The sequence below is a fragment of the Lichenostomus cassidix genome, chromosome 2, assembly GCF_008360975.1.
Source record: "Lichenostomus cassidix isolate B80296 chromosome 2, HeHo_3.0, whole genome shotgun sequence".
Lineage (NCBI taxonomy): Eukaryota > Metazoa > Chordata > Aves > Passeriformes > Meliphagidae > Lichenostomus > Lichenostomus cassidix.
Window position 1 is genome coordinate 86,319,054 of NC_139482.1, and position 22,356 is coordinate 86,341,409.

The 22,356-nt window shown below is 39.6% G+C and overlaps 1 protein-coding gene across 3 annotated transcripts in view; it reads right to left on the reverse strand.

Annotated features, from left to right (window-relative positions):
* TMEM245 (transmembrane protein 245) overlaps positions 1–15,672 on the reverse strand; it is a 78,511-nt gene extending 62,839 nt beyond the window's left edge. The window contains exons 1-4 of one of the 3 annotated variants that reach the window (XM_085052254.1): positions 14,885–15,671; positions 5,288–5,405; positions 4,027–4,128; positions 3,018–3,125 (exon numbers count right to left, since the gene is read on the reverse strand). In XM_085052254.1, the coding sequence (XP_084908380.1) occupies positions 3,018–3,125; positions 4,027–4,128; positions 5,288–5,405; positions 14,885–15,544 (988 nt within the window). In that variant the 5' untranslated portion in view covers positions 15,545–15,671. Of the gene's footprint in view, positions 1–3,017; positions 3,126–4,026; positions 4,129–5,287; positions 5,406–14,884 lie in introns of all 3 variants that reach the window. The other 2 variants (XM_085052255.1, XM_085052256.1) reach the window with 2 other exon arrangements.
* Positions 15,673–22,356: the final 6,684 nt, after the last annotated feature.

Sequence of the window (22,356 nt, forward strand, 5' to 3'; positions counted from 1 at the left end):
GGCAAAACAGAATAATAAGCTGAATTCTATGCCTAAGATTAAAGTTATTCAACATTTTAGAGTCACCTTTATGAAATAAAAAGTACATTCCTTCTTTTTGTAACAAAAATTTTGATTGACATATATTTGCAATGAAGAAAGTTTTAATTAAGTAACAGCAACAGTAATGTTAAGAGCAATAACAATTTAACAGCCTTATTTCTTACAGTTTCCCTGTAAGCAGACTCTACACAGAATGAAAAACAGATGGGAAAGAGCTGAAGGGGTAAAAAAGGAAAAAGGAAAAAGAAAAAAAAGGAAAAAAATTAAAAAGGAAAATAGAAGTAAAAGCTCCTAGGGGATCCCAAGCTAAGAAAGCTTTTTCGGAATGCAGCTCTGCAGCACTTTTAGAAAACTAACTTCTCACTACCAATGACCCAATATTCTCCCCAGGACAAACACAGGCCTGCATCAGAACTGCCACTGAGATGACTCTCTAAGCCAATCCACAAATCTAACCTGCCCAGAAAGCTACCAAAGTTTGCAAATGAGAAAAGTCACCTTCTGCTGGCAAGATATGCTCTGCAAACCAAGGCATGAGTGCCTTGTCAACACGAATAGAAAAGAACTGTCAGTACAGTTTTTTGAGTAACTTCAGGTTCTGTAAAATCCCATTTAATGTGCTTCATGGTCTTTTGAGAGATGAAACCTGAAAAACACCTTTCTATCTTCCAACTAATGAAAGTATGACAGTCGAAACAGCTGCACAATACTCAGTAAAGGATTCTAGCAAAATCAGAATGTATGGTACTTCTCTGAACAACAACAAAAAAAGCAAATTCTCCAGGCTGTCTTATTAAGACCCATTCTTTTCATTACATTATATGTTCTCTGTCATGTCAATTTCTTACTGTCACAGTATTTTGAATTATTCTCCTCCCCATGGAGAAGAAAAAGAAACAGTAACACAAACAGAAAGGCAGGTGTCTGTATTTCTGTGCAAGGCATCAGTTAGGAAAAGTGATTTCATTATTATTATTAATGAAGAAGTCTTCAGAACAACAGAATTAAGGTAACCCTTCATGAAGAACTACATATTTCTGTAATTTCAATTGAAATATATTTCTTACATTTTTTTCTAAGAAAACAAAGAAGCGAGGGCAAAAATCGAGCCTAAGAGTCATGATTACATTTAAGGATTTCAGTATGTATCATATTCACAGTCAACAAGACAACAGGATCTTGCCTACAAAGTACTGCAGTGGTATTTGCTTCAGAATTTGCAGACTTCTTTGCTGTATACGCTGGAAACTCTTGGAAGAGCAGGAAGGACTGCTTAGACCACCTGAACTGGTATTAACTCCTCGCCCCCAGTACTAAATACCAGTATTCAATGATAAAATATGGAAAAACCTGAGTGTTCAGAAAAAAATATAAAATCAACAAAGCTTATATCCCCTCAGGGCCTTTTAATAAACAAATTTAAGCCTGGTTGTTCTGTAAGGGATTTAACACAGTGTAAGGAAAACCAAAACAATTGTAGGTTCTTAAGCCAGTAGGTAAAACATTTTGCTGTACAAGAATAATGTTTCATCACCATTCACAAAAGATCCAAACCAAAGATGGCCAAAATTATGCTTAACATATCGCAGAACAGAATAGTAACTTTTACCAGATTGTTGGAAAATTATTTTAACTATCGTTAGGAGTTAAAGGAAACTCTATATGTGTTCTTTTTCTACTGTGAAGGAAAACAACAACAGAATTCACAAGACAAAAAAAAACCTCATCTGGTTTACTGTTTCAAGAAAATAAGTCAAAAAAACATAAAAGACATACAAAAGACTTTTGGAAAAACTTTTGTAGTTTTCTCTTGAAAACCGAAAGAAAACTGTCTTGAATAAGCAAAGAAATAAGAACTGGTAAGTTAAAAAAATAGCAACAAAAGAACACAACAACTTACATAACCCATTTGTGGGCATCTGTTGCTTTCCCATATTTCAAAATTCAGCTCAAAAAAAAATATCTCATTTCCAAAATTAAAGATTAGACACAGAAATCCAAGAGACCTGTCATTATGATGCTCTGATCTCAAGATTCAGGCCATAAGTCCACAGGCTTTTGTATTTATATTGATAATAGCCATGTAAAATGTAGAAAAAAATATAAGAGTATGTTTCTAAAAATCTAAAGAGTTTCTAAAAATCTAAGAGTTTCTAAAAATCTAAATCTAAAAATCTAAATCTAAATATAAGAGTATGTTTCTATAAATCTAAAGCTGCCTTCTTTAGATTTAAAAATTAAGTTTTGGAAGTTCACATTCTATCAAGCTGAATGGTCTGTTTGGTCTACTTGCAGGAAATGGATAAAACTTTACAATTTCCAGAGATCTCAATACTAGCCTAATTTTCTAGCATTGTATTCCATCAAAGATCTACTCAAAAAAGTGATGGTAAGGTTCAAAAGCAGTGATGGACAACTAAACACTTTCTTTGAACTCTTTAAAGCCTGTTGTGTTATTGCAAGTGAAATTATCATGTCACTCAAGCTACAAAGTCAAGTAAACTCACAACAGGAAGGACTTTAAACATGCCATAGTTAAAGTGGTTTCTTTTTCTCACTGCAGTGTGCACAAAAATTCCTCCAGTCTGTCTGTACCTGGCCCAGAAATCCAGATATAACATGTAACTGCCAACAAACCAAAAGGCTAGAAACAAAAAAATGAGTAATGAAGAACAGAAAAAAAAAAAAAAAAAAAAAAATCACACCTTCATTCTAGAAAAACCCAAACCCGTAATAAATCCTTCTTGTCAGGCCTTCAAAATGTACAGACAGCCACATGAACAACCCTTTGCAACACAGCTTTTGAACTAGCATATTCTTGACATTTTTTAGAACAGGTAAACCTGATTCACAATTTGGACACAATTTTGGACAGAATGAAAGGGTTCTGGACTATTTTGAAATTTGTTCTGAATTCCCTCCAGTTTCATGCCTTTAGAGCAAATTCAAATGTTTCTTACAGAGTATTCAGTCACCTGAGGGTTGGGAGGAATGTTCATTATTGGACTCATCTTCTGTCATTGAAATTGCCATGGCAATTGTTGAAGCAGCAATGGAAATCATCTGACCAGGAAGCTCTGCCCCTGTAAAATACAGCCAATGTTATGTAAATAACAAAAAGCTCACGTTCTAAAATGTTTTATTTGCTGTTAGATATCCACTGGAGCTGTCAAGCAACAGAAATTATATGGATAGACACCATTAGTTTTTAGTATGTATTATATGTAGTCAATACAGGAATGAGTGCTATTAATTTTAGTATTATAACACACCTGCAGCCAAAATTCAAAACCAGTTATTTGCTTACTGCTTTTCTTGCTAATGAACTGCTACCAACCAAGACATTCATGCTTGCTGGCAGTCTGATTACTAAAAAAAAATTTTTATACCAGTTAATCAACCTTACTAACCAACTAAAAAAGCAAGACAGGAATAAAGTTTCCTTCATCGGGAACATCTGATGCCTTTGCTTTTTTCAAAACTGACTTGCAACAGGAAAAACTTATTCTTCTCAAAGTCTAAACATAAAACATATTTTAACAAACTATTTAAAAAAGAATGACTGGCTATAAGAAACTTTCTGGATAGAGTCGTCTCAGTGTCTCTCATACTCAGTATTACAGGAGCTACTAAACCCATATTTCTCATTTCTTTCAAAATTAACCTCTGATTTCAAATATCCTAGGCTACCTTCATGTCTGGAAATATATATTGAAATCTATGAACTCAAGGAATATAGCTTACTAATGAGTCGCTACTTTACCAAGGAAAAGTAACATCAGTCCACCGCAATAGTTTTCTGTAAAGAGTCCAAGATTCACTTCAGCATGACTAAATCACTTTGAAACACACTAAACATCATCCTGTAGTAAATTCTTGCAATCCATATGTTATTTAACTTAAAGGTACAAAGTCCAGATTATTTCACATGACTTAACTGAGTTTTTGCCTCCAACAATACAAGAAACAGTGACTTCTCCTTACCAGAAGACTCCTTTCCATTCTGCTGGTCATGCAACATGCCTACTGTCATCAGAACAACTATAACCAGAAAAACAGGAATTCTCCAGGAACCTGCCACAGAAGCTGAAAGATACAGTGTTGGGATTTTTTAACAAGAAAAATTACACCATTAATAAACTCTACATTTAGCAAAACCAAGAAAGGCAGCACATCAACCAAAAACATACAAGTCATAAAACAAACAGGCTTTCTACACTAAGGAAAAGGAAGAACAGAAAACAAGTTATCACAAGTTATCACAAGTTTCTCAATGAACAAACCAAGTTGTTACTGTTCCTAACTTCAGTGACTTTATGTTGACATGGAGAACAATTTTAAAAACAACATTCAAAATCTCATGAAAATACACACAAAATTAAAACATTTTATATATCAAAGAAAAGTCATGCTCCCCCAAAAAATGTGTATTTATGTTAGACCACCACAGAATAGGATTTTTCTTGGATTTTGGCTATTCAGCCTGTACTCAGAGCAAATAAAATACTCAAAATTTACGCAAATGCAAAGCCACTACACATAGCTTAAAACCTCAGGGAAGCATCCCCACATGGTCAGAACAACTCTTGAAACCTGCTGCTAAAGCAAAGTAGATCCTGAATACACTGTGAAACCTTCTATCATGGAAGTCTTCTATTAATTGCATGATGCTTCCACCATAAACTATGATATGAGAATGTAAGATGACAATCTATTATATTAAATGTGTAACATAAATCTGAAAGATTACTGTAATCCTGTATTTGCATTATTAGATTATATAGATTACTGGCAAATGTATTTTATATTGCTGATATAATCCTGACATGGTTGTTGACTACTGATAGAATTTTTTTATCCTTCTATTACTACTATTAAATGCATTTTACAGCTTCAGCCTTAGTTAATGGTAGGTTTTCAATAAAATGTTATCACAAGTGAAAGTCTAAAGCCAGCTGCATGTGACCCCAGGCCTTCCAAGTATCTGGTCTGTAAACCAAATAAGGGAAAACCATGGGAACTACAAACTAGGCATGAGGAGTAGAAGACAAGTTGCTCAGCACCTTGATGCTTTCCCATTCCCCTATTCCAGTGCTCCCCTCTGGACACATGCAGCCAGAATTACTGAGCAGACAAAACAGTTTGCATTTCAGCTAAGACTCTGTTTTAGAGATTGAGCAGAAGAGCAAGCAAGGAGCTTTGTTGACAGAACTCTCAGTTGTCAGAATAATAACTTGTTACTCACCTAAGTGAAAGAGCAGCATAATCCAGACAGGAACAGAGACTGCTTTCAAGTAACGTTCAGTGCTTATATTCCACTTGAATGAAACCATCAGCAGGTAACCAACTACCAATGTCCATATCTTTAAGAAAAAGATACACACAGGTATGTATCAAAACAGAGCTCTACTTTACTCATGTACTTGTGTACATACATGCACACACCCATAACAGCCATAGAGAACTGAACTCAGCTTCCAAGTCTTTAAGAAGCCCACATTTCAATTCATTACAGGAGTTCATCAGCAGCACCTATGAGGCCACGGGGAGACAGAGCTGGCCAGCACAGCAGCACTCATTCCAGCATGGAGTTTGCCAGCTCTTGTGTTCCAGTCCAAAGAGACAAAAGGGGTCTTAAGCCAAAGAAGCCATTAGGAAACACAACAAAAACTGCTATTCCTCAGTGGTGTTGGTCCATGAAACAGAGATGCCTTTATAAGATCTGTGATATGTAATTTTTTTATATTTGTAACTAAAAAAACCAAGGAGACAGGGAAACATCAGTGATGACTTGGGTTTGCTGCTTCTAACTGTCTTCTACAACTCTGCTCATCTGATAAATCACAATACAGATTTGTAATTAAGAATCTTGAGATGATGAATTTGAGCTTGAAAATGCTGAAAAGAAAGAAGGAAGCAGAAACCAGAAGAGGGAACAGAAGGTGAAAAGTTGCTCCTCAGGAGAAGATGTGAAATAAAAGTATGAAAACCTGTAAATATTAAAACTCAGTGTTGCATTCTTAAAATAAATAACCAAAGACATTTCTGACTCAAATACAATGAACATTCCCTATCCATTACCAGTTAAGTACATCTTCAAATTTACACTTATAAACCCATAAATCCCAATGAAGTTTTAACAGAATTTCTATGAAGAGCATTTGCTGAATCAGACATACCTGTAAGAAAGAATGCAAAGACAGAGACAGAGAACAAGTGATTAGGCAGAACACACTAGAAGAGTTTTCACCTCTTTACTCTGCACCATACAACTGAAGAAAAGATGAAACACGCTGAAGAGGCAACAGTCGCTACGAACACCAGGTTTGTGTGATTACTGCCGTGTATAACCGGTGGAAAGGAAATCTTAGCTGTACTGAATTGAGCAGACAGGCAGTGAGTGATGGTCCCTGATAACTTCAGAGGGAACGATCACATTTGCAAGGTAATTTAAAATCACTTCAGATATGTGAACAAAGCTATGCCCTTTGCACACTAATACTTCTCATCTAAGCAGATCACTCCAACTTTTCACTTATCTGCAGTTTTGCATCAACAGAGCTGTATAATGCTTATGCCCAAGTGTGGGCTCAAGACAAATGTCTAAAACCAACACAACCCATGGTCATCAAGACTAAAGTCACAAACAAACAAAAATGTTTACCAGAAATGCACATTTGCACTCCTTTAACAGCATAGGTTTGAAACATAAATTTGCTCATAAGGCACTTTACAGCACAGCTGTAACTGCAAGAGATAACTCTTCACAAAAATACTATCCTAACCCTAGCATCAGCCACACAGCATCTTTGGTATGACAGATGTTCCAGTTCCAAGCCAATTTTCCCTTTAGCTTTTAAATTTGATGATAAATTACAAACAGGAGACTCAGTATATTCAGTAATTTAAACTTTCTGTTTAAAAACAAGCCAAAAGAAGGAAGGTAACAAGGTATAAGCCACATTTAACAGCTAACAAAGCAATACACATTGCACTGCTTTCAGCCACACATGTAGCCAAACATTATAGGGTTTAGGTATCCAATTATTTAAGTGAAAATAATTAATCAGCTCTCATTTCTAAAAGCTTAGCAAATGACCCAAGCAAAAGTATTTCTAATTTCTACTGAATAAATAGCTTACTTTAAAATAAACCAGTCACCCTATCTCAGACCTCACACAATAACCTTTCTGAAGCCCTATAAAAAGACCTATGCAGGCAACTGACCAGTAAAAGAAGTTTAATTTCAGTGACACCACGGAATAATCAGCCCTTTATTGGTAAATGTTATGGCCAAGCATTCCCCTATATGCAAGAACTACTGCATAGGAACTAGGGTAACCTACTTCCAACATTTCATAGCTGAAAGCAACTGACAAAGCAAAATAAGTTGGACTAGGAGTTCATCCCATAACTTGGAAACAGCATAATTTTTTTTTTCTTAACCCTTAAAACATGTTACATAACCCTTCCCGCTGGTTTTCTGGATGGTCTCCAAACATTTTGGCTTGAAAAGCATTGAGAATATTAATAGCCTCTCTACTATTGTATGTCATTCTCAAGAACTGGCATAATTGAAACAAAGAATGAAAGACACTGCCTACTTTCACTAAAATTAGGCTACTGCAACCATTGCACTGAAACTGTAATTGATAAGATTCCATGCTAAGGCAAAATGCCTATAAATTTGATTTATATGGGTGTACAGCTAACCAGGTAACTAATGCATTCACTTCTGATTTTGCAGAATGGGTTAGCTATCATAAACTATTTATTTATCAGGTGGAAGTCAATTGCAGATATCTAAATTTCACAATGTACCCTAAGATTTTATTTCACTACTCAATCACATTTATTTACAGACCTGCATAACTTCCATGTATCATAACTTTGGGACAGTTTAATCCTGAAAGCTGCCCTTCTTCCTTCCCCTGCCTATCTTCCTCATCTTAACAGACACCAAAGACCACATTTTTCACATCTCCTCTGCATTTTGTAGCATCTCTAACAAACTGCACAAAGTGTTGCTTTGCCTTTAGACAAGTGAAAGTGCCTGCTTCTCTGAATAAATAGCTCTAATACTGCAGTGCAACTTCTTGGATTTTAGCATCCATTTCTATGCTAAAGTGGTAAATTTAAGTGGCAGATTTAGAGATGTCTAAGGCAACCATAAAGGGCTTCAGTGCTCTTTAAATTGCCAACTGGAGACAAAATTACACCACAGAGAGATGCAGCTTTAAGCTCAAGCACCCGCTTCAGTGATATTTCTTTGAAATTTCAGTGTTGGAAAGTCTAGGATTTATCAGCACGAACTATTACCAACTTTACTGAAAGTTTGCTTCCCCTTCCTGTGAAAATTGAAGGATTTTCAAATCTGAGCCACTCTTTCGGCTTTGGCCTCATTTTCCAAGAATAAATTCTTACTATTAAACTTTTGACAACATTTATATTACTTATTTTGGAGAGTAAAATTCTTTATTTACACGGTTCCCTCCCTTTTTTCCTATCAAAAAGTTAACCTCCAAGGGGAAGGTTTTGCAGACGAGCTCACAATAACTCACTGCTACTGACAGTGGCAATTCATTGTCTCCTACAGCCAGCTGGGCAGTCCCACATCTGCACAACAGCTTCAACATCTATCCAGCCAGCTCAAGCTCCTTCAGCTCAAAAAAAAAACCTACCTGTAATTCAGTCATAGCAAAACAGGCTCACAGAAATGTAACAGGCACAGCAACAGGGCAGCTGCAGCATATGTCAGAAGTGGGCTAAGCAAGAACAGCTTCTCACTGCAGAAGACAGCAAAGCTGTTGGAATGATTTAGTCTCCCTTGGAATGTTGCCCCAATGACTCAACATCCAGCAGCAAACACATTTCCTACCTGCTTCACATGCCTTCTCAGGCACACGGTGTGACTCCTGGGGTGGTCCTGTGCAGGGCCAGGAGTGGGACTTGAGCGAGCATTCTGGGTCCCTTCCAACTCAGGATATTCTGTGAACCACCCCACAAGTCAACACAACAGTGAAGACTGAGAAAATGAACCAACAGTTACCTCTTTTGATATATGCCCTGCCAACCTGCCAAAATTTTTCAGTTTTTAAGAAGTCAACACCTACAAAATGGAGTGTTTGAATTCTTTCCTTTTCTAATTGTAGCTCTACCCTCTCCCTTGGCCGTTTTGAAATGATGTTTTTTTCTGGTCTGCTCTTTCCCACTTGGAAATCATAGGTAAGGTTTTTCAGAGTTTGATTCATGTTTTGGTTTGGGGGATTTTAATTGAAATTTAAATTTTAAACTGTTTGATGAAACTACAGATCTAATTCAAATCAGTTTTTATTTTCCAGTTTGTTTCATTGTTGGGAACAAAAAAAAAAAAGAGGCCAAACTACCTCATCACTTCCCTTTAATATGTTAAAGCAAAAATTTCATTTGGAAATAGAGATTTTCATTAGTTTTATTAAAATAGAAAATCATTAAAAATATTGATGAAGCATTAACACAGCACTTTTGCAAACTTTAAAAACAGTGCTGCAGAGCAAAGATGGTTCAAAGAGGTGGTCTTATGATACCAATTCACTATTTCTACATCTCCCTCCTCAGTGGTGATGCAGATTGACAAAGGAAAACAAACCTACCACAAAATTTGAGCAGAAAAGTGTTGGACTTGAAAAATGAAGCAGCTCAAGGCATTAAATGCACTGCTAAAAGCCAAACTGTGTTTGCCTTTTAAAAAAATCACAGTGTTTTCTTTATCTGCCTGTTCATTGAGAAATGGTTTTCTAAACAGTATAAAAGATAATAAGGAGGCAGGTGACAAATTATGAAAATTTCATTTTGACTCCAGTTCTCAGAACCAAAATTAATTTAATGTAGCTTTAGGGCATTTTCCTTAGCACACAGGAGGAAACATCCCATAATGTGCAGAGTCTGGCAAAATAAGACAGTGTAACTGCCTGTCCTTTAGCATGGAGACAGCCTTTGTCAAACACATAGGAAAATACACAGATTCCAATTAATCACACATACAAGACTCATGAAGATCACCTCAGAGCAAAGACCACCACCTCCATCCATCACTAAGGAAGCCTTCATCTCCCTAAAGCAGGTTCTAAGTGCACACAAGTAAGTTATTCCTCACCCCAAGTCCAAAGGACTAGAACAGTGCAGCCATTCTGTTTCTTCTAGAACCCCCAACTGGGAATATATCCATGTTGGTATTTCTGGCATTAAGACACACAGACTACTAAACCACATGAAACAGAAACATGGTGTTTAGTGAGATCATCCCTTCTTGAAGGAATAAAAGTTTGAACTTGTAACTAGAATCCTGGGGCAGGGGGGAACTGACCATCAAAATCAACACTGCCACACATGGGCTAAAAACTATTTTCAGTGTGTCCTGAAACACTTCCTACACTGAATTTAAGAACAAAACATTAAATCTAAGACATCCAGAAGACTACAGCAAGGGATGTTGAGAATACTTCTCCTTTAGCTCACTTTTCCTGTCTTCATACAAAAGTTACTTAAGAGAAACTCGTAATAAAATTGCCTTTCAGAAATCAAACTTATCATGATTTGCTTGCAAAAAGAGGTTTCCCAGAGTACATCAATTTCAGCCAGAGCACCACTTTTCTGATATACTTCATGGTGACACTTTTGCAAAAGATGGCTCCTCAACACATACAATTTCATCACCTTCTTGTTTTATTATGTAAAAAGCACTGTTAAAATTTTGCTGGACAGTTCCATAAGGATCATTCCTTAGAATGGAATGTAGTAGATGGAATGGTGGTAGAAAAAGAAGCATCATTGTATTCAACCAGTACAGAAAAATTCCAATAAATAACTAATATTATATAGCATATATTATTTGGCTTTAGGCTTGTGCCAGCTTTGAGGCTGTAGTTCCTGTATATAAACCAGAACAAGCTCCTCAGCCTCTTCAAGAAAGGCACCTCACAGCACCTCTTCCAAAACTAATGGTGGGTGTGGAAGGGAAAAACAAGAGCAGAAAAGAAAACACTATCAACATCCCAGACTTTCTCTGCCTCTACCCACCTTCTTTTTAAATAAGCGACATGTGGTCTCTACACAGTTCATCTCTATCAAGCAAAGTTGTGAAAACAAACCAAAAACTGTGGTTTTGGTAAGATGTGTTTACAGCCAGTACCTGGCTGTATGATTTATAAGCCAAGATACCATAATAATAAAGAATTATAAACAGCAGAAAGAATACTTCAGAGCTTGTTCAGGTGTTTGTTTTGGTTTTGGTTTTTTTTTCATGGTAGGCAAGTTTTAGAAACCTGCAGAAGAAAGGGGAAGAAGAAGAACCTAAGAAGAAAGGGGAGGAAAAAAAGCCCACCTACCCTAAAGCCTCAAAGAAATAGAAATTGTACACCCATCAAAAATTGGAACTGTGCCCTTCCTTTTAATAGAAGAGAAATTGCCCCATCAAGTGAATTTGACCAAATGTAGATGCTTTTTTGCCTCCACAGGCGATGTTCAATAGGACTGTGGAAGCCAAACATCTCAGAGCATGTGACCCAAAGCATTTGCCAGGAAGCATGCCTGGAGAATTTCAGTCTGCAAAGGCTACTTGGGGACTGCAGTTATTTAGTACCAACACAAATGGGGGATTCCCTGGTGGAAGTCTTTTGTAGAATCCCTGAAGGGGAACAGACAGTCCACTGGCCAAAACAGACAACACATACTCTGACAATATTACAATATCCTGGTCACAGCAATGGCATTTCCAGAGTTGCGCAGCACCCTGGTAAGGATAAAAATGCTTATGTCTTCTAACTGCATGGAAAGTCCTAGAACAACACAAGAACAACCTCGTACAGTCAGAGGCATAAAAATACACTGACACACATGTGAGTACATAGCTGTGACCCTGACCAATAACTTGTGACAAACCAAGGAAGAAAGACTGGCCAGCAGAGAAAGATTTTGACAGCCCTGTAATCAAGTTTACTATGGAGAATTCTGCTCATTATGATTACATCAAATTTAATTTACAAAAATGAACCTCAGAGCCAACACAGAGCCGCTGTGTAATTCTTTACATCTGCTGGGATCTACAAACTATCCATTTTCCAAATAAATATGAGCATGTGAATTCTTCTTCTTCTAAAAGAAGAAGAAAATATAATGAATAGCTGGCATTACATGGATATTAACCTAAGTGTAAAATGACAACCTAAAGTAGTTTGAACTCTTGCCACAAAGCAGAAGAATCTGGCGTTCAGATACAGAGTTGGACACAGGCATACTTTCTACAAAACTAGTGAAATTGCTGCAGCACAGAATTGTGTAGGGCTATATTCAGTCAACTACGGGACAAATTCCTATCCTTTCCAAGAAAAAAATACAAAGAAAACCATTCCCCTTCCCTTTTACATGAAATTGAAGTTTGTGCAGGGCCTTCTACATAGGAATTCTGCAAATAACCCAGAGAGGGCTGGAGTCAGAACAAGGAGCCCACCTGGAATTTTTAACCAGCCTCTAGATTTAAGGCCAGCAGCAAACTACATTTCTTGAGCAAGCTTCTTCAAAGATTATGCAGGAACTCTAAAAGCCTGAAGGGAAAGAAAAGGAGACTTTTCTTTTGTGGGAACAGGATGCTTGTAGACTAGCCTAAGAGCTTGTCCTTATTCTTCAAACGCAGTGTTTTGCAATCAGCTATCAAATAATCCAATCATGGAGGTATCTAGGGTTGCAAATTCCTGAATTGCAGGTGTGACTTAAGAACCACCAACAGGAGCACAGGCACTTCTGAATCTTCACTCATCAGCGTCATGAACAGCTTCCCCAGATTTGAGGACAAAAGGACAAGAAAGCTCTTTAATATACCGGTGCCAAGATACACCTCACCATGTCATTATCACACACAGTTGCTGCATTTGAAGAACTTCCTTTTTTTCTGGAACTTTAGAGGAGAATTTCTGTCTCGGTATCATGGCCTAGTAGATACCATAAAAATACCTTTAGTTAGAGAATACCAAATCAGTATTCCAAATCCCCATAATTCTAGATAGGCAACCACTCACTTCTTTAGTACAGCTGAGGGAATCAGAAAGGGAGAAGACAATACACAAGGAGGATTCAGAGCCCAGAGAAGAACAGAACAATGCAGAAACCAACTCATAATATCCAAAATTCCCCTATAGCTAACAAGCAGAACATATGCATACAAAGAGAGTCCTGCAATATAACACGGCAATTAAAGGGCTTCAAAGTGCTTAACTGAAGTTAAAGCTGACACTATTAACTGATCCATCTCAGGGTTCCTCAGCAGCATGGGGAAAATTAAATTATCCTGCTACAGCTCTGAGATAATATACAGCAAGCAACTGCAAAATTGAAAAACCTGGACTAGGAAAACACTGGAAAGTGTACAGATGATGCCAGACCAAATTGCAGTTATTTACAAAGGAAAGCCCACCATTTTTTTTCTCCTGTAAGGCCCCAGAAAGAGATTCAGCTTGCTTAGAAAGCAACTGGTTTACTTGAGGAAGTCTGTGATCAGTTACCTTCACACAAACCCAAAAGCTTCCCAAGAAACTCAAGTCTGAAGAGCTCTGGGAGCTTTTTGTGCAGTTAAAGTCTTGCAGAAGCTCAATGAACACAAGTGTTAAATCAGAAACACCAGTGCCAACCAGAAGGATCAGAAACTGCTAAACAAAGTTGCACTGAGCATGCACAGACATCCAGCAGCACATTACAACCATAGTTACGAGGTTAAATAAGAGCAGCTTTCTCCAGTACTCTTATATTTACACAGTGTAAGTATGGCTTAATTAACAAAGCTTTAATAAAAGCCTGGACTTAGCCAGCTCAGTTAGTGTAGCAATATCATCTATTTATTAAAAATAAAACAGACAGCTCAGTGCAAAGGAAAATCTTAAGGTTATCAAGTAAATTGTGCAGCAACAAGTCAAAGCTTCCCACCAGTACCAAGCCATGCTTTGATTCTGCCGCTACCCAGCTGAAAGTAAACATATTGTATCACGTCTCTTTATAGAGAATGTATCTCTGACTACTCAGTCCTAAGTGTACCTCTGATGACAAACCAGACCAGAAACACATGTCCTCTGACATCTTACAGCACCAAATAAAGTCAAGAAAATCTTTTCCTCCAGTGTTTACTTTTAAGAGACTAAACACATTCTCCTGTCCATTCTATTCACACTAGAGGCAGTGTGTCAAAATATCCTCTGTCAGTCCATTCAGGAAAACTGTTACCCAGGGAAAGGGCGTACTTTGTTTAAAAAATAGAGCAGCTTTTGAAAAGGCTTTGACATTAAGAAATCTGAGTATGCCAGATGAACATCAGTATTTAACAAAAGCACAACTTACTGCTCTTCTGATCTTTCACATATCCATTTGCTTCTGATATGTAGCACTTTTTTGTATTTTCGATTTTAACTAAAAAAGTGTAAAAGAGTTCTACCAGAAGTTTTAGCTATCCTACCTACTGAACAGAACACAGGGAAAAGTAGTCTCCCAGGCTTTGTTGCCATCAGTAACATTTGTAAGTTAAACAGCTCTACTTTTTAAAGTTCAAATTGACTTTGCGCTGTTTGATCCTCTATGTAGAAATCCCGACACGGAACACAGAGAAACAAGCTTAAAGGTCCCTTCCACCACCCCAGCCCACTTGTGGGAGCTGTGCTGCTATTTCACAACACTTTAACACACACCTTAAAGCTCAACAAGCCTCGATGTTTGCCCAAGAACTCGCCTGAATCACCTCTGACTTTTCAGCACCTCCAGAAGCGGGGCATGACTAAAGCGCGGCCGCGAACACCGACACTCCCTCCCTCCCTTCCTCACTCACCCACTGGCTGCTGAAGTAGTCGAGCCCCTGGCAGATGATGCGGGCGGCCTGTGCCAGCAGCACCTGCACGCCCAGCGAGCTGCCCAGGCAGTAGAGCCCGTAGAGCAGCGGCCCGCCGGCGCCCAGCAGCAGCAGCAGCCGCCGCCGCCGCAGCACCTGCTCGCCCAGCGCCTCCACGCCGTAGTTGGCGAAGCAGATGGGCAGGAGGAGGGCGGCCAGCAGCACCGGGGTGCGGGAGCGGTGCAGGCGGCCGAGCCAGCGCCGCCCCAGCGCCGTCAGCGAGGTCTTGAAGGGGTGCAGGAAGGTGCCGCAGAGCACGGCCCAGAGCAGCGGCCGCAGGAACGCCTCCAGGATGAAGTACACGAGCACGGCGGCGCCGCAGCACAGCCCCGCGAACAGCAGCGCCCCGGTGTTGTAGAAGGCCTGCTTGATCGGCTTCTCCAGCCGCGGCAGCGACATCCCCGCCGCCCCGCCCGGGCTGCCCAGCGGCAGCCGCGGCATGGCCGCGCCCTCGCCGGGGCAGCCGCCCGCCCGCCGCTCCCGCGCCGGAGAGCCCGGAGGGGCCGCGGCGGGACCCGCATCCGGAGCAGCGTCCGGAGCAGCGTCCGGAGCCGCGGCGGGAGCGGCGGCAGGCGCCGCGGGCTCTGCGCTGTCAGCCATGGCGGGCGCGGGCACGGCCGCCGCTGCCGGGCGCGGAGCGGAGCGGAGCGGGGCTGCCGGGGCTGCCGGGCGGTCGTGCCCGAGGGCGCGCAGGCGGCCCGGGCTGGAGTGCCGCCGCCGCGCGGCTCCTGCGTGCGCCCAGCCCGGCGGGAAAGGGGCGGTGCCGGCCGGGAAGCGTGCCGGGAAATGTAGTTCTGCTCCGGGAGAGCCGGAGCTGGGCTCCCCTCCCTCCGGCAGCACCTGCGGGGCTATCCCGGGGCACTGGCCCCGCCCGGTCACCGCTCAGTGCGGGCCGAGGCTGGCCGGCGCCTCCGTCAGGGTCGCTGAAGAAGGTGGCCAAGGTCTGGGGCACGGATGAGCCAGGCAGCTTGAGGCACAACCTCATCCCCATCCCAGAAGTGCAGCCCCGTCACTGCTGCGCTAAACACCCTCCTCTCCCGACTGCTGCTCTAGTCTCGGGGAGCGGAACAAATTCGGAGAGTTGGAGTGTCATTGCATGGTGGAGAGCAAGAATGGTTAGAGCAGCTGGAGAATTTTGGCTTGTCTGAACATGTCCTGGCACCACATTATTTAACAAGGAAGCATCTGCTCTTTTATTGGGAATCAGGCCCACTGAAGAGGGAGTTGTTCTGGCTGTTTTTTTAGACCTGACATTTATGACACTGTGTAGCATCGAATGCTGTTTGCACATAGAGAGGAGCTAGTTTCCTGCAGCTGGCATACACCAGACCTGAGTCCAGGCATGAGGGCAACAGATAACATTTTACAGGTGGTCTAAATGCATCTGTAATAAATACACTTGGTCTGAGCACCTTTTGCAAGGGCTGAAATCCATGACATTTGAACTAGCTCAGTGCTGGCACTGTGCTATTGAAACAGTTTTCCTTCCACAGCTTAACCCAACCCTTCAGCAGGTACTAAAACCATTGGTAATGCTGCCATAAAACCCTCAGAGGGATCTTCCTCCTTCTTTTCAAGGAGATGGAGCATATCCTCTACATCATGATAAAGAGGTCACATACCACTGAACGTATAAAAAAAAGGAAAAAATCCAATTCCTGTATATTTTAGAATTTACGTGCAAGTTTAACCTAATGTAACATCATGTTAGATTGGCATCCACGAGGACAGAGCATTTCTTGCAGGATGGAGACATTAAAAAGCTGAAAATATCCTGAACACAATTGTCTTTAACTTGTAAAGTGGGAATACACCTATTCATTACCTAGCTTTTAAATACAGAACAACAGAAAGACAATGGCTAGACGAGACCTATCCCAATCAAAATACCAAGGGTGGAAGTTAGAGGTTTTCCACACACTTCCTGTGACTATATTGTATCCTGAAGCTGTAGGTGGGGCTGAGCCCAAGCCAGTTTTTTGAGGTTTTGCACTGCAGTCCTGACTTGTCCCTGCAAAGTCTTTCCTGCCAGTTTTGCAGAAGTTCACACTTGTAAAGGTTCCTCAGAGCTCCTGCAGCTCCTTGTTTTCCTGCACTGAATAGATCACATGTAGGTTCAACAAAGTGCTTTAATTTGATGCAGTGAAAGCACTTACAAACCTACAGGCACTTTATTTGATCCTGATGGTGATGAGGCACTACAAGCAGTTGTCCATATGAGAAGCTTTTATTGAACTACAAACTGATACTGTCACTCACAGCTCTTTGATTAGATAGATCTGCCTCCTGGCAGGGTGCTGAAATAGGTAACAAGAATGCATCACTATGTGAACTTTTTAGTTCAGAATCATGCCAAACTCTAATGGCTCATTCCAATACCTTTATTGCATTAAACCTCAATTAGCTAGTATCAATTAAGATTTACACAGGGGGAGAGTAGAGAGCTCCAACCCCTCTGACAGCTAAACAGAGATGCCAGCAAATCAGATCTTCACAGGCACATCCTAATTCCTTTGATTTTTCTTAACAGACTCAGTCAGCTGTGTTCTTCAGGAACAGAAATTAATGTCACCTCTTTGACTTGAGCAAAGCAATAAATATTGATTTACATAAGCCAAGGATCTGGTCTCTACTGTATAAAACCTTTCCAATTATATTTTTCACTATCCATTATAAACAACTAAACATACTAGAAAGGGAAAAAAAAACAACCATGCAATAAAAGAAAGATTTCTAGCTCATGCATTACCACAACAGGAACACTTAAGAGCAGGGACATGACCCATAAACATCAGAAAACAATCTCTGAATCTCTTTGACAGCTGAGGGAGGATGTGTGATCTTCACAAGACACACCCCAGACTTTAAGGCTTAATTCCACAACAGATTTCAAACAGTGACTTAACAGCTGGTTTTGTCTAAGATTTGAAATGGAAGACTTTAGATTAGATGCCCATTTAGGTATAAATTGCACTGATTCATTGTGGCTTAGGCATTTTTATGGTCATAGATAAGTAGCACACCTGAGGCTCCTAGGCTGCCAGGAATTCCACGTAAGTCTCTTTAGCTGTATTTTTCCTATTGGTAATTCTTCAAAGGTGAAGAGGGCAGTAAAGGAATGATTTTGCATCAGTGCAGAAAATATGTGTCTAAAAGTATATGTGGTAAGTACTGACAGTTTCTAGTGCTTTCCTATGTAGAGGAAAGTCTAAAATCAGGTATTAATTAGTAATGCACTGGCACCCCTGCTTCTGCACTACACCCATGATTTTCTGCTCTGAACTGATGCCTTTTGACTCCTGTTCAAGAGGTCAGAGACACCCCCGCTCTTTATTTACTCGATGTGCAGTCAACACAGACCAAAGTTCCAAGGTGTCATACACATGATACCAAAATACTGGGCACTGAGGCAACCACAAAGCAGAGGAGATAGACAATGCCAGCACCTGCAATTTAATCATTATTTACACCCAAAACAACCACATGGAGCTATGAAATAAGTCAGGAACAAAGCCACAAGGTGTCAGCACTGGCCTGTGTGTTTGGAATACATCTCTGTCCCTGCATGAGAGATTTTATTTGTTTTAACCTGTGTCACTGAACATTTGTGAACATTCAGTTGAGGTTAATCTCACTTCATTAATTCCCCTCAGTTTAATGAAAAAGTATTACCCTCTTCAGATCAATTAAAAATTCTCATTGTAAACTACTGTAGCTTCACTGGAAGCAGAACCAAAGAAAAATAATTATATCTTTAAAGTTAATGATTATAAGATATAAACTTTGCATCTTTAGGTCACCTGAATATACCTTTGTATTTTGGGCTAAAGAAAAAAACTAGTCTCTTATGCAGCTCAACAGCTAAGGTGAGAAGGCTCCAAATTAAATGTAATTTACAAAATATTGGTGAAAATAAAATGAAAACCAATCCTTGGGAATACCATGTCTGATTGTACCCAGTGATTATAGCAGTGCCTGACTTTATTGCAGAAACAACTTTGTTCAGTTAAAGTATACAAAATTCTCAGCAGAGCTACACTTGAATGATTCACACAGAAGACTGTGACTCTTGTTCAGTTAACAAAGGGAATGAAATGCATGGTTGCAAGGCTGAGCAGTCAATAGCACCAACACAAATATGTTCAGTCTCTGGAAAAGGCATGCAAAACAGTACCAGTAGAACCTGTGGATGGACAAAATTCAGAGCACTATCTTGAAGGTTTATCCCGCATGATAGCTGTGTGCTATCAGTAGTTGGACAGCAGTTGGATATAGAGATCTAAGTAATGGGAGAATGTTTTGGATTCATCAGGTTTGTGACAAATTCCTCACCAATCCATCAGCAGTTGCATACTGCAAGATAAATGGACTATAATTTAAATCTATTTAATTCTCTTGGGTATATGTAATTCCTCTGCTGATTGGACAGAGCACAAGTATCTGATACACAGAAGATCCATCCTTTCTTGCAGCCTGCAGCTACAGGCTTGCAATACTATGAGCACAACAGACCACACAGTGTAAAAGCAATACATTTCTTGTTGCCCTGAGCCAACTCTTCTCAGTCCACCAGTGAGGAGCTAAAATACCTGCTCAAACCTGAGAGATCTCAGAAATAGAAGCACCCCTGTTTGAGAGTTCTACAGCTGCTTTTCTTTGCTGCGTACCACGACACTTCCTCCTCTCTGTTGCCATTCTAATATAATGTAATTTTCTTCTTTTCTGCAAAAGCCTGTTCTGGCTGCTTCAGGAGCCACTCTGTCCAAGGAACAGGGCAGTGATGACAGTAGGTAAAGAACACCCAAATTTGTAATATTGTAACTTGATCATATTTGTATCAAATAAGTTACAAAAGCACGGCATAGAGGTCACCCCAGGAACCTCTAAATTCCACATACTTATAGCAAGGAAAAATTGGGTTAATACTTTGCTAAAATAGAGATGGTCACATTTACTTACAGCTTCATTGAGACTGGTATGGTGAAAAAAAAAAGGTGGTCTTCTTACATCTGTTAATTTGCTACTGTGACCAGCCTCACCGACTAAAATGGAATTAGTCAAGCTAAATTCAAGTCCATGGCATGGTAATGAATAATTAACACAAGTGGCAGCAGCAGAGACTTCTTTAACCTCCTACTCTTTTTTCCCCCCTTCATAAATGCCATACCACACATTTTCTTAGACTAAAAAGGCATTTATTGCAACAGTTTTATAAATATTGTTGTCTGTCACTGTCAAATAGCTAACAAGGCTCACTTGAACACCAACATTTAGTATAAAACAGATGTTACAAAGCAATACTTTAGGGCATGCACTGATTGTAAAGTAGTCCTGTAGGTCACTGTAATTTCATTATCTATTCACCCAGTGTTATTTTTGCTGAAAAAACTAGAGCCTAAATACAAAGAAGTTTGGCAAATTCTTCTGGACTACAAAACCTCCGTTCTGCTCTCCTACCCAACCAAATGCACATTGACTTCATATGGCTGCTGGGTATCAGCATACAGAACAAATCCTGGCATAAAGAATGCAGAACACCACTTAACACTATAGTTACAAGTTGCTTATTTGTATGTTTTATCTGTATATTAGTCTTGAGAATGCTGAACAAAGTCAAAAGGTAGAGATGACATTTCAGGTTCAACCATTACACTTCACGTAATATGAAACAAGAGGCAAGAGTTCACACAGTTATGAGAGCCTGCTTATTTGCAAAGAGGTTAAAGCAAACCAGACCTCAGGATATATAAATCAGAAATACCAAGGCATACTAGGCATCTGTTTTAACCTAAACAGAACACAATATGCTAACAAAATATATTTGCCTAAATAAAGGCTGGGGACATCATACACAAATGTCATGGTCCCATAATTTCATTTTTCTAATGAGTTAATAGGTTTGGAATTTCATCTATGAATCTCTTTGTCAAGACTTGCATGATAATTCCAGCTTTACAAAGATATATTGTGGTAGTTATTTTATATTTCAATATTTATCATTCATTTCATATCACCTAAGATAAAAAACTGAAAACCCATTGCTTTATATGTGAGCTGTCAGAAGCAGATGCCATATTCTGGAGTTAAATAACAATTTTTTTTCCTAGGTTTAACTGTGGCATCTGTTCTTCCTTCCCTATTACCGTAATACTATATTATGACAACATTCTCTTGACTTATTGAATTTATCCTTTTTTCAGTTTGTTTGGGAAGACAAAGCAAAAATAACACTGTAATAAGTCTAAGACTGTGAGGCTAATTTTTGTACTGAAGAAAGTGAAGGAAGGTGTGTGAGTGTGTATAAGAACTGCAAACATAATCCCCACAAATGTAATATCACAGGTTTATATATATTTTCCTGGCTTATTGTGTCTCATCAAAATCAGCTAGGAGTCAGGGAACACGTAGGGTTCTGTGTTTTGTCTTGTCTGCAGAGCAGAATCTAGCCTCTTGTCTTTAGACTCTCTGGTATAATCTTGTATAATTCTCAGACTTTACATGCAGACTCAAATACCTTCAGCAAAATCACATTGCCTCAATATTAATTCTGTGAAGAATATTTTTCATTAATCTAAACCATACAGATCCCTGTTGTGAAAAATCAGCAGGAATATTTTTATTCCTTGGCACAAAGCCTAAGTGAATTTCTCATTTATTTAGTCTTCTACCAATACCACCTTAGGAAATTGAACTGAATGACATAAAAAGTAAGAGAGATATGAAGCTAAATCACTAGTTACCATAAAATGTTCGCTTTCCTGAGTAAGCATTGGAGCCATAAAAGATTTGCAGCTGCTCAGCCCTTCTGAAAAATCCAATTACTTCTTTAAAAATGCAAATATGAATTTAAGAATCATTTAGAAACAGCTCAGAAGAGTACTGGTAATTCTGTAATGTTCTAGTCTATAAAGAGTACAACACCTTTACAGAAAATTTCTTAAGAATGCCACATAAAGGTTAATCTTGTAAGGATATTCCTAAATAGCCTCTAATTGCAGATCAGACCATGTGGATACAGCAGCTGTTCTAAGATACAGGTTGTGAAGTCCTGCAATTATTCCAACCTCATGTTGGTTCTGAAAAATGTTCCTACTTAGATAAGAACACAGAAAGAGGGCGAAAGCAACAGTTGTGAATGACTATGGAACTGTGTCAGGGGAAGTTCAGATGGGACCTCAGGAAAAGGTTCTTCTCTGAGAGGGTGGCTGGTGGCTGGAACTGGCTCCACAAGGAAGCAGTCATGGCACCAAGCCTGTCAGAGTTCAGGGAGCATCTGGATGATACTCCTAGTCATATGTGCTCCTCACAGCCAGTCCTGTGAGAAGCAAGGTGTTGGACTCTAAGATCCTGATGGGTCCCTTCCACCCTGAGATATAGACTAAAAGTCTATGAGTGCTATTCAAAATACTTAG